At 30.7% G+C, this 13,256-nt stretch overlaps 2 protein-coding genes across 2 annotated transcripts; both read left to right on the plus strand.

The window, feature by feature from the left end:
• The first annotated feature begins 738 nt into the window (after positions 1-738).
• LOC140958866 (major pollen allergen Bet v 1-L-like) lies at positions 739-1,588 on the plus strand. The gene is made up of 2 exons (XM_073416439.1): positions 739-1,019; positions 1,116-1,588. Exons 1-2 carry the CDS (start codon positions 833-835, stop codon positions 1,415-1,417), a joined length of 489 nt encoding a protein of 162 aa, XP_073272540.1. The 5' UTR covers positions 739-832; the 3' UTR covers positions 1,418-1,588.
• A 10,233-nt stretch (positions 1,589-11,821) lies between these two features.
• On the plus strand, positions 11,822-12,674 carry LOC140958874 (major allergen Pru av 1-like). The gene is made up of 2 exons (XM_073416452.1): positions 11,822-12,093; positions 12,237-12,674. Exons 1-2 carry the CDS (start codon positions 11,907-11,909, stop codon positions 12,536-12,538), a joined length of 489 nt encoding a protein of 162 aa, XP_073272553.1. The 5' UTR covers positions 11,822-11,906; the 3' UTR covers positions 12,539-12,674.
• The last annotated feature ends 582 nt before the right edge of the window (positions 12,675-13,256 follow it).

The raw sequence follows: 13,256 nt of genomic DNA on the forward strand, positions 1-13,256 counted from the left end.
CAAATTTTTATCATGAAATAATTACATAATTCATAAGAGTAGGTATCTTGTGAGACGGTTTCACGAATCTTTATCTGTGAGACAGGTCAACCCTACTGATATTCACAATAAAAAATAATACTCTTAGCATAAAGAGTAATATTTTTTCATGGATGATCCAAATAAGATATCCATTAAAAAAATATGACTCGTGAAACTGTCTCACACAAGTTTTTGTCAATTCATAATGATTAATCGTGTTTAATTTATATGGAATTGCTAAAAATTTCGATTTTCGTTAATTAAATTTTTGAGATCAAATATGTGGAGTATGAGTAGAATCTTAAAATATAAAATTAATTATTTTAATTATCGATAAAACCGATCTTCAATTGTGAATATACGTTTTTGCGTATAAGAATATTTTAAATTATGACACGTATAATTTAATCACATAACTAAAATGTAAAACCGTTGAAGCTTGATTAAAAAATTTGGTCGATAATTTGTCCTTTTTCTATTTATTAATTAATAATATTTCTTAATATTTAGAAATTAATAAATAAATCAACATGGAGCTTCTAGAAACTTAAACCTTTAAGTCAAATCAAATTTCTAAAATAAATATATAAAATAAAGCAAGTGATCCAAACATTAAACATTCTTACATGGGCGATTTTGCTATTACTAAATTTTCCGAGGGTCAATTGCAATTATATGCAACTAACATCTCCCCATTTCTTCTATAAATTCCCATCACAATCTCAGCATTGCACCATCTCCTTCCACGCCAATTCTTAGCATAATATCACCAACCTGTTGTTCTTCTACATTCTTTCCGTCCTCGAAAAACATGACGATCGTCGAATTCTCCGATGAAATCAAAGTGCGAGTCACCCCGAAGAGGATGTTCAAGGCATTGGTAACCGATTCCCACAAAATCTTACCAAAAATAATCCCTCATATCTTTAAGAGCATCGATATTCTCGAAGGCGAAGGCGGCGTTGCCGGTTGCGTTAGGCAAATAAATTTCCCTGATGGTAAATATATTAAAATTCGTTCTTTGAATTTATAGACTTCAATGGAATCAGTGAACGTTAAATAACAGATGCACGTTGTATCTTACAATATTGTAGGTTCTCCATTTTCTCATATGAAAGACAAGCTCGAAGCCGTCGATACTGAAAACCTAGTGGTCAAGATCGTTCTCTTCGAGGGACCTGGGCTCGGGGAAAAGATGGAGAAGTTTCACTCCGAACAGAAGTTCGTGGATTCCAGTGACGGCGGATGCATCATCAAGTTGAAGAATCACCATCACTTGAAGGCTGGTCACACTTCAATTTCAGAGGAAGAGTTTAAAGCCGCAAAAGAACATGGCCTAACATTCTTCACTGCGACTGAAGCATACCTCGTTGCTCATCCTGATGTTTGTGCTTAAGAAATTAAATTTTCCAAGCATATATATACGAAAAAATAAGTCCTAAAAATGGACATATGGGGTTTGGATCTATGTTGTTTACTTCATTTTGTGTGAGTTTGTTGAGTTTGTGGTGTTTTGTTTTACTTAAAAAATGAGATTTAATAATAAATGTTGTAACTTTACTTTTCAGTTTTCACCAAATCTTTCCAATCAAAGTATTACACTTCATAAATGTTGTATATTATCCCATAAATTTATATATATAACAACAAATTAAAATAACTCTATCGAACGGTCTCTAGATAATAATATATAATATGTAATAATAAATCACCATACATTTGAGCTAGTTTCGGATAAGGCAAAAACTTGTGTGAGACGGTATCATGAGTTGTATTTTGTGAGACGACGGATCTCTTATTGGGGTCATTCATGAAGAAAAATTTTACTTTTTATGTTAAGAGTATGACTTTTTATTGTGAATATCGGAATGGTAGATTCGTCTCACAGATAAAGATTCGTGAGACCGTCTCACAAGAGACTTACTCTTCGTATAATATGGGGTTTTTTTTAAAAAAATATTTTGAAGTCTGCCTTATGTCCTCGTATAAGACCGAGCATTTGTCGATTATCAAAAACTATAGTTAGTAGTAATTGTGTAAATCAAATCTTTTAAACCACACAACAGATCAAGTACCACGGTTCGATCACTCTTCCAGCAGTGACAATTATTGTACCTAACACATGGCTTTGATTTAATAAACTATTCCTAGATTTTTCAATAATTTTATGGGATTCCAAATATTCCAAAATCAGACTAACTTTGAAAAAAGTAAGAAAGAAAAAATAAAATTAATTGTTTCACATTTATTGAAAATTAATATTTTAATATTGAATATTTGAATATTGAATGTTGAAAATTAGGTAAAATTAGGTGTTGGATATTGAAATATGTGTGTGATGATGAAGGTAATGATGTAATTTATTTTTGGATTATTTGTAAAGATTTTCTATAAATAGATCTCTCATTTGTGAAGAAAATCACAATTGAGTTGAGAGAAAAATGTTATAAAGTGTGTAGTGTGATAATTTTGAGAGTTTGAGATTTTTATTTTTTACCGTAAATTTTTACTTTTTCACAACACGTTATCAGCACGAAGCTCTAAAAAACCTCCATATTTTTCCAAGCTCCAAAACAGAAGAAAAAGATAACAAAAGTAATAATATTTATTTTACTGTTTATTTATTTATTGTATATATACTTAATATATAATATAATGTTATAATAAAATAAATTTTTCAAAAACTTGTTATAAATCCTGGGAGGATGTTAAGACGACATCCCACACTTCCGGTAAGGGATACGACAAGTATAAAAGCCTATAAGGTTTTTAAACAAAATATCTTATGACATCTCATTATAATATTGTGATATGATATACATAATTATTTAAAACATTACTAATATTATATACACCATATNGTTTTACAAATGCTTGTACTTGTTGTTTATCCATTACTTTGTATTGCAATATTCATTAACTAATAAAATGCATCATAATTCTTTTAGTACCACCATGGCTAATTTGGCAAAGCTCGAATTCATTGCACTCGACATTACGGGAAAAAATTATTTGCCATGGACTCTCGATGTAGAAATGCATCTTCAGTCATTGGGTCTAAGCGAGACTATTAAAGAAAATGATATATCTTCATCACAAGAAAAAGCAAAAGCTATAATATTTTTGAGCCGACATCTTGATGAAGGTTTGAAATGTGAATATCTCATCGAAAAAGATCTCATGGCTCTGTGGAAAGGATTAAAAGAAAGATTTGAACATATAAGGGAAGTTATACTTCCAACCGCCCGTGATGAATGGAATATGTTGAGATTCCAAGATTTTAAGAAAGTAAGTGATTACAATTCGGCGATGTATCGAATAATCTCGCAATTAAAATTTTGTGGACATGAGGTTATAGAATCAAAAATGCTTGAAAAAACATTTTCTACGTTTCACGCATCAAATATAACTCTACAGCAACAATATAGAGTGCGTGGATTTGCGAGATATTCTGAACTCATCGCCTGTCTTCTTGTGGCGGAAAAGAACAACGAGCTATTAATGAGAAATCATTAGTCCCGACCCACTGGATCAACAGCATTTCCAGAAGTAAATGCTGTAAGTAAAAATGAATTTAAACCTGGAAACCAAAATCAAATTCAAAGACAAGGTTTTGGTCGAGGTCGAGGTCGTGGTCGTGGTCGTGGACGTGGACGTGGACGTGGAATTGGTCATGGTCGTGGTCGAGGCCGTGGTTAAGAAAACAATCGAGAATAGTTATTTTTATAACTCATCTCAAAAAGGAGTCATGAACCACCAACAGAAAAGGCATCAAGAGAACATGAGTGTTAATGAAAATCACTCGAAAAGATTTGAAAGTTCTTGTTTCAGATGCGGCACTCCAGGACATTGGTCTAGTATTTGTCGAGCCCCCGAGCACCTTTGCAAGCTCTATAAAGAATCGATAAAGGGGAAAGAAAAAGAGACCAACTTCACTGAACGCAGTGACCGTTTGAGTAATTCAACTCATTTTGATGCTGCAGATTTTCTGAATGATTTCTCTGGAAATAATCAATATGTTGATGGGATAGAAATGAAAAATATTGATGCTGCAGATTTTCTTAATGATTTCTCTGAAAATGAACAATATACTGGTGGAATATAAATGTACAATAATTATTTTTGTTGTATTCATATGATAATGTTTTATAGTGTGTTATATTTTTAAATATGTATTGTATTGTATTTTATTTTTATAAATGTATTGTTAGTAATTTTATTTCATTGCATATTTTTTTGAAGTTCAAATATGGAAAATGCTATGAACCAAGCTGAATTTTGCATACCTGATAGTGGTACAACGCACACTATCCTCCGAGATAAAAGATATTTCTTGGAACTAAAACCAACAAAAACAATGGTGAATACAATATCAGGTCCTGTAGACTTAATTAAAGGATGTGGTAAAGCACAATTTTTGTTACCTAATGGTACAAAATTTTTTTTATCAATGATGCTTTGTATTCACCACAATCGAAAAGAAATTTGTTGAGTTTTAATGATATATATTCACATGAGTATGATACTCAAACAATGAATGAAGGGAATGAGAAATATATGTGTCTTACCACATATAAATCAGGAAAGAAATATGTGATTGAAAAACTATTAATGCTCCTTACTGGATTGCATTATACACATATAAGTCCCATTGAATCAAACATGGTAGTTGATAATTCTTCAATATTAACTAATTGGCATGATCGATTAGGACATCCTGGTTCAACAATGATGCGAAGAATTATAGAAAATACACATGGTCATCCGTTGAAAGACCAGAAGATCTTTCAGAATAATAAGTTTCAATGTAAAGCATGTTCTCTTGGAAAACTTATTATAAGACCATCACCAGCCAAAATCCAAACTGAATCACCAATGTTTCTTGAACGTATTCAGGGTGATATTTGTGGACCAATCCATCCACCATGTGGACCATTCAGATACTTTATGGTATTGATTGATGCCTCCAGCAGATGGTCACATGTATGTTTATTGTCAACTCGAAATGTTGCATTTGCAAGATTACTTGCTCAAATAATAAAATTGAGGAATCAATTTCCCGATTATACAATCAAGAAAATTAGACTTGATAATGCTGGTGAATTTACTTCCCAGACTTTCAATGATTATTGTATGTCTATGGGAATCATTGTTGAGCATCCTGTTGCTCATGTACATACACAGAATGGATTGGCTGAATCATTGATTAAACGTCTGCAAATGATTGCTAGACCAATGATTATGAAAACAAAACTCCCTATTTCTATATGGAGACATGCAATTTTACATGTTGCTGCATTAATTCGCATCAGACCAAGTGCATATCATAAATACTCCCCATTGCAGCTTGCATTTGGTAAAGAACCAGACATTTCTCATCTGAGAATTTTTGGATGTATGGTGTATGTGCCTAGTGCACCACCGCAACGAAAGAAAATGGGACCTCAAAGAAAGATTGGAATTTATATCGGTTATGATAGTCCATCAATCATTCGATATCTTGAACCTCAGACAGGCGACGTGTTCACAGCACGTTTTGCTGATTGTCATTTTAATGAGGAAATCTTCCCAATGTTAGGGGGAGACAAGAAACATACTGAAAAAGAAATTACATGGTATGTATCATCATTGTTACATCTGGATCCAAGAACACAACAATTTGAAAAAGATGTACAGCAAATTGTGCAATTGCGAAGAATAGCAAATCAAATACCAGATGCATATACAGATGCAAAAATGGTAACGAAATCATATATACATGCTATAAATGCTCATGCTCGAATTGAAATTTCAAAGAAACAAATTGAACAAAGTCATGATGTCGTAAAACGCCTGAAGCGTGAAACACCAGTCGGTTCCAAGTATAAAAATCCTCGAAAAAGAAAATTCATAGAGAAACACAATGATCACAAAATAGAAAATGATGTTCCTAAAGAAACACATGATGATCACAAAATAGAGAATGTTGTTCCTGAAGAAACACATGATGATGAAATTGTTCTGTCAGAACCACAAACTGACGAGAATCATGAAATCTCTATTAATTATATTAATACTGAAAAAATATGGAACCGAAAAGATATAGAAGAAATTGATGATATATTTTCTTATCATGTGGCAATCGACATAATAAATGATAATGAAGATCATGAACCAAAATCTTTTGGTGAATGTAAAAATCGGCAGGATTGGATAAAATGTAAAGATGCCATCCAGGTTGAATTAGATTCGCTAAATAAACGTAATGTTTTTGGACCTATAGTCCTTACACCTGAAGGTGTAAAACCTGTTGGATACAAATGGGTTTTTATTCGAAAGCAAAATGAGAAAAATGGAATCGTAAGATATAAAGCTCGACTTGTTTCACAAGGTTTTTCTCAAAGGCCTGGAATTGATTATGAAGAAACGTATTCTCCCGTGATGGATGCAATTACGTTTCGGTATTTGATTAGCCTGACAGTATCTGAAAATTTAGAAATGCGTCTTATGGATGTTGTTACAGCTTACTTAAATGGATCACTTGATAGTAATATACATATGAACATCCCTGAAGGATTTAAGATGCCTGAAGCACAAAGTTCAAAACCCAGAGAATGTCATTCTGTGAAATTACAAAGATTATTATATGGGTTAAAGCAATCCGGTCGAATGTGGTATAATCGGCTAAGTGATCACTTGATGAAAAAGGGATATGTAAATAATTCAATATGCCCTTGTGTTTTCATTAAGAAAACAACATCCGGATGCGTAATTATTGCTGTATATGTTGATGATTTAAACATCATTGGAACGAATAAGGAAATTCAAGATGTTGTTTCATACTTGAAAGAAGAATTTGAAATGAAGGATCTTGGAAAAACCAAGTATTGTCTGAGTTTACAAATAAAACAAAAAGAATGTGGAATATTTGTTCACCAGACAAATTATACAGAAAAGATCCTTAAACGTTTTTATATGAATAAATCAAATCCTCTAAGTACTCCAATGGTTGTTAGATCATTAAACATAGAAAAGGATCCATTCCGTCCATGTGAAGATGATGAAGATATTCTTGGTCCAGAAGTACCATATTTAAGTGCTATCGGTGCCCTTATGTATCTTTCAAATTGTACAAGGCCTGATATATCTTTTGCCGTAAATTTATTGGCAAGATTTAGCACATATCCAACAAAGAGACATTGGAACGGAATTAAACATATATTCCGTTATCTACGAGGAACGACAGACTTGGGACTTTTGTATTCAAAAGATGCTAATCCAAGTATAATTGGTTATGCCGATGCTGGATACTTATCTGATCCACACAAGGCACGTTCCCAAACTGGATATGTATTTACTCGTGGAGGCACTGCAATTTCTTGGCGTTCACAGAAACAAACGCTCGTAACAACTTCATCAAATCATGCCGAGATTATCGCACTACATGAAGCAAGCCGTGAATGTGTGTGGTTAAAATCAATGACCTAACATATCCAAAACTCATGCGGATTATCATTCGACGAGAAGCTTGTGATACTATATGAAGATAATGCTGCATGTGTTGCTCAAATGAAAGAAGGATACATAAAAAGCGACAGAACTAAAAATATTCCTCCTAAGTTCTTCGCATTCACCAAGGAGCTTGAGAAGAATAAATTTATTGATGTTCGTCACATTCAATCAAGTAAAAACTCATCAGATCTCTTCACAAAGGCACTTCCTACGACAATATTCAGAAAACACATATATAATATTGGGATGCGCAATCTACGAAATCTATGAAGAATTGTTCGTGTCAACATGAGGGAGAGTTTACGTGACTGCACTTTTTTTCCCTTACTATGGTTTTTATCCCAATGTGTTTTTCTTAGTAAGATTTTTAACGAGGCAGTATAAAAACACGTAATGAAGACAATCATTATGATCATCATCACAAGAGGGAGTGTTGAAAATTAATATTTTAATATTGAATATTTTAATATTGAATATTTCAATATTGAATGTTGAAAATTAGGTGTTGAATATTGAAATTTGTGTGTGATGATGAAGGTAATGATGTAATTTATTTTTGGATTATTTGTAAAGATTTTCTATAAATAGATATCTCATTTGTGAAGAAAATCACAATTGAGTTGAGAGAAAAATATTATAAAGTGTGTAGTGTGATAATTTTGAGAGTTTGAGATTTTTACTTTTTACCGTAAATTTTTACTTTTTCACAACATTCACATTCTTTTATTTTATTTTATTTTATTTTCCTTTTTAGTCAATCGGTTGGTTGTTGTGGGTCAAGTAAAGTTCTCCGGTCAAAAATTATTGTTTTATTTTATTTATTTTTTAAAAAAATTTATAAAAATAAATCTGGATAATAATTTATACACAATTAAAAAATTTGAAATCAAATCGAATGATTGTAATCAATCAATCCCGGTAATAAAGTCACCTAAATTATTTTAGCTTGGTTCATTTAATCAATCTAAATAAAAAGAGATTTCACAGTAGTTTTTATAAAGTAATATTGATGTGCATAGATTTGCCCTTTGGGANATAATAAGTACTCTTGAAAAATTAAAATAAAATCTATAATTTTTTCATTTTTAATAATTTTTTAGATTATTTTTACATAATTTAATTTTTCATGAAAAAAGAATAGGGGCTAAAAAAAGGAGTATTTTGTGGAATCTGAAAATTATATCGACACAATTTTGTCTCTATTAGGACTCAAATATTATATATAGTATGGATTACAAAAAATGTAAAAGATGAATATATGTTTTATTTTGTGATTTATTATATTTTGTTTATATATAGTAAGAGTAGGTCTCTTGTGAGACGATCTCACAAATCTTTATCTGTAAGACGGGTCAACCCTAACGATATTCACAATAAAAAATAATACTCTTAGCATAAAAAGTAATACTTTTTAATGGATGACCCAAATAAGAGATCTGTCTCACAAAATACAACGAGTTAGACCGTCTCACACAAGTTTTTGACATATAGTATTTGATACATTTAATTTTAATAATTAGTGCAAACAGAACTTATTTAAGCACAATATAATACAATTTGGAATATCAAATGTAGCACGTATTATCAATGTTGTCCATATCTAAGATAATATCGACCTATCTTTTTTACTCCACACACAATTTTTATCTTACACCATATATTTTTATTATTCTAAAATGATAATATTTGAATTTGGGAGACTCATTATTATTTAAGTTGATCAGTCAAAGTTAGAATATATTTATTTTTAAAAAAGTAGATTACAAAACTATATATCAGATAGGAACGTTATCTAGGCAGGTGGCCTTGAAGTCCAAGTCTGCGGTTGACCCGAATGCTGGGATGATTCATGCAATTTTAGCGTAATTCATACGTAAAATAATGAATATTATGTATAAAGTTTATTTATAATTTTTTTTAATAGTTTTAATTATTATTTAGAGAAAAATAATATAATTATATTAAATATGTGATTTTAGATATAATATATGAATTTTTTAATTTTTAAAGTGGATTAGATATTATAGTTATGAATAACTTATATCTAAATGAATATGATATTTTTGTAAAAACTAATTCGTGTGTCAAAGTTGGATAAGTAAGGTCATCTCCAACTCATTACGCTTTCTTGTTGTGACACTAACTTTAATGTAGTGTTAATTCTCACACCAAATACAAAACTCATTTCCAACACATCAACTCTAAATTCTACGCTAAAAAAATATTTTTGGAATATTATCTCATATTTTATTCACAACAATTAATTTATTCCGGAAAATATTTTTAAACAAGATATAATTAAAATATCAATAATATCTAAACTAATTTCTATATTAATATTGATTAGAAATATTTTTTTAACAAAATTAAAATTAAAATATCAATAATATCTAAAATAATTTCTATATGTGGAACATAAGTTTTATTCTAGCCACATGAGCTACATATGAGAGCATCAGTGTCAAATAAATAATATTTGATGGATTCATTAGTTTCGAGCAAGGAATGACCAAAAATCTAAGTGATTGGAAACCAAACTTTAATAAGTTTTATAATTATAAAATCCAAAACATGAAAGTTACGAGATTAAAATTAAAATTTTTCCCGGAACGTATTTATCGACAAAAACATACCAACAAAACAACCTATCAAAAATAAACTGTTTTCTCTTATCGATAGATTTTGAAATTCTTTTCATTTGTATGAACAACCAAAAATGTTTTTTTAAAAAAAAAAAAAAAATCTGAATCCAAGTGTTGGCTTCTGCGATTATAAAATGAGATTTTTGAAAACTTATATTATATATAAAAAAAAATAATGAGAATAATTATCTTACAAAACAGATGAAATTGGCTTTTTTTTTTGTTTGATATGCATTATAGACTATAAAATAAAAATGACTACGTTTTATCCCTCATTTTTCAAAATATTGCAAAATAGAGGTGTTAACAAAATGTTATAATCACCTATAGGGTCGGCAAATTCTAAATTGTTAATTTTTTTTAAAAAAATTATTAATAAAAACAATATATAATGAGAAATAAAAAATATAAATACTATTAATGATGATGTTGATGTTAATAATGACAAAATAAAATTATTTATTTGGTAACATTTGTTAAATACACCTATTTTGCAATTTTTTAATGAAGAGTACATTTCATATTTTATTTTATTATTTTTATGACTTGCGAATTCGCAATCATTACTATTCGACGCGTATTTGGTAAATTCCGTACTAATGTAATAATTTGAAAATTACGTTAATCAGGTTAATCAGGTAAACCGTAATCGCAAAACTATGAATATTAAGCTTGTCCCAAAAAGTGTTAGTAAGGGCCATCGAAATTTTGATCATTGATCAATCATTTACTTATTCCATCAACTCGAACACTTTTGTGTATATCATTCCTATTTTATTCTTTAAGCCGACCGAGGACTTTTCCCTAAGGATCAGTAGAAGAAAAAGACTCAATTAGTGATGGAATTAATTATAAACAAAATCTTGTCATGAAAGAATAATATATTTATAATTGGAAAATTTTTATTTTATAGAAGATCAAATTTTATAGGACTCGTAATGGATCCAGTGTTTTTAACTAGCTAAAAGATTATCATGAATTATACATAGTATTGTAACGATCAATGGCCATTAGGCTGAACCAACATGAACCTCGTCCCATACCCATGAACCACTATTGATCATGAGTTGTTAGGATGGTCCAGCATGAGCCCTAGCCCATGTCCATGCACCGACACTCATAGAATATCTCATCCCTAGAAAGTGGTTTCTTTCGTCTCTCCCTACATTTGAACCCAAGACCTCCAAAATTAAGTACCTAGATTCTTAAAGTGTTGGTACCAGTTGAGCTATCTCATATTGGTTCAGTCTAATGGTCCATGATCGTTACATGTATTATTATGTTATTATATTCAATGAGTAAAATGTATAGTCGTTAGAAGCTTCATTAGAAAATTTGGTTGGTCAGTTGCCCATATGTTATTTATTAAATTTAGAATTTGAATAAATCATGAAACTAATTAACCTTTTTTTTTAATGAAAATTTGAAACTAATTAACCTTAAAAATTAAAATCAAAGGTGATTGTTATAACCTAGTTTTTTAAAAAGAACTTTTAGTATAAATTTCTGAAACTAAATATAAAAATAAAATTATGAAAGTGAACTAAAATAATAAATATTAATTCATACATGGGGTGATTGTGGAATTTCAAATTTTAGTAGGGGATACGTGCAATCATCTCCATTAGTCCCCGATCCCCACTTTTCTCCTATAAATTACCATCAGAATCTCAGCAATTCACCATCTCCTTCCAAGTCAATTCTTGGTACATTACCAACCTTGGTGCTCACACTCTTTCGAGCTCGAAAAACATGACGACCATCGAATTCTCCGAGGAAATCAAAGTTCAGGTTACCCCAAAGAGGATGTTCAAGGCATTGGTAACCGATGCCCACAACATCTTACCAAAAATAATCCCCCACATCTTCAAGAGCATCGAAATTCTCGAAGGCGAAGGAGGCGTCACCGGATGCGTTAGGCAGATAAACTTCCCCCATGGTAACCTAATTAAAGTTCATTTTTTGAATTATATGTTTAGTAGAAAATTTAATGGAACAGTAAGCTTTATATTTAGGCAAGAAACATTGTAACAAATATCAAAATTTTGATTAACAGATAGCTCGTTCTATATTATTTGACAGGAGCACCTTTCTCTCACATGAAAGACAAGCTCGAACTCGTCGATACCGAAAACCTAGTGGTCAAGTTTGTGCTCTTCGAGGGACCGGGTCTAGGGGAAAAGATGGAGTCGCTGCACTCCGAACATAGGTTTGTGGATTCCGGTGACGGCGGATGCATCATCAAGTGGAAGAATCACCATCACTTGAAGGCTGGTCACACCCATATCTCAGAGGAAGAGTTTAAGGCTGCAAAAGAACATGGAATGACATTCTTCACTGCTACTGAGGCATATCTCGTTGCTCATCCTGATGTTTGTGCTTAGAGAAATTAAATTTTTAAGCATATATTAAACATATTAGTCCTAAAAAAGGGCAAGTGGGGTTGGTTTTTATTTCATCTTGTGTGACTTTGTGGTGTTTTCGTATATGAATTTTATATCAATAAATGCTTTTATCCTATACCTCTGCTCTTTTTATTTTATTTATCACGTCACGCTTTANTGAAACAGTGATCAAGTTGTGCTACAAATCAGATATGAACATATTTGATCTTCATTCGAAGTTCAAAAAAGATATATTTAAAGCTCGAGGTATGCTTAAACTAGTGTTTGAACTCGAAATTGACTTCATGTGATCAAACAAAAATTCAAGTGGCATGGAACTGGAGAAGCCGATCAAGATTTTCATTTTGCAGTTCAGAATTAAATATTAAAAAAAACTTAATTTTCAAAAAAAAAGAGAAACAAACAAACAAATAAGCAAGAGTATTTTTGTAATTTGAGAAGGGTGTTTATAGAACATTAAAAACCATTATGAACCCAAAAGTATTTGCTTTAATCCCCGATCATGTACTTAATAATTTAATCTAGAAGTATATTAGATTATAATTAATTTTCGCAAAAAAATCATTTGTAATATTCTTTATTTAGTTAAATATTTAAACATTTACACAAAAATGACATTACTCATTATTATGCAAACAGGAGAATATGAATTAACAGAACTAATTATAAGATGTTGGCTTAATAAATTCGGTCAGTC

This window comes from Primulina huaijiensis, chromosome 2, assembly GCF_012295235.1.
Source record: "Primulina huaijiensis isolate GDHJ02 chromosome 2, ASM1229523v2, whole genome shotgun sequence".
NCBI lineage: Eukaryota > Viridiplantae > Streptophyta > Magnoliopsida > Lamiales > Gesneriaceae > Primulina > Primulina huaijiensis.

Excerpts from the sequence above, each read along its gene's own strand:
- LOC140958866 (XM_073416439.1), top strand. The coding sequence starts at position 833 with ATGACGATCGTCGAATTCTCCGATGAAATCAAAGTGCGAGTCACCCCG. Across the intron at positions 1,020-1,115 it reads GCAAATAAATTTCCCTGATG|GTTCTCCATTTTCTCATATG; the intron begins GTAAATATATTA and ends ACAATATTGTAG.
- LOC140958874 (XM_073416452.1), top strand. The coding sequence starts at position 11,907 with ATGACGACCATCGAATTCTCCGAGGAAATCAAAGTTCAGGTTACCCCA. Across the intron at positions 12,094-12,236 it reads GCAGATAAACTTCCCCCATG|GAGCACCTTTCTCTCACATG; the intron begins GTAACCTAATTA and ends ATTATTTGACAG.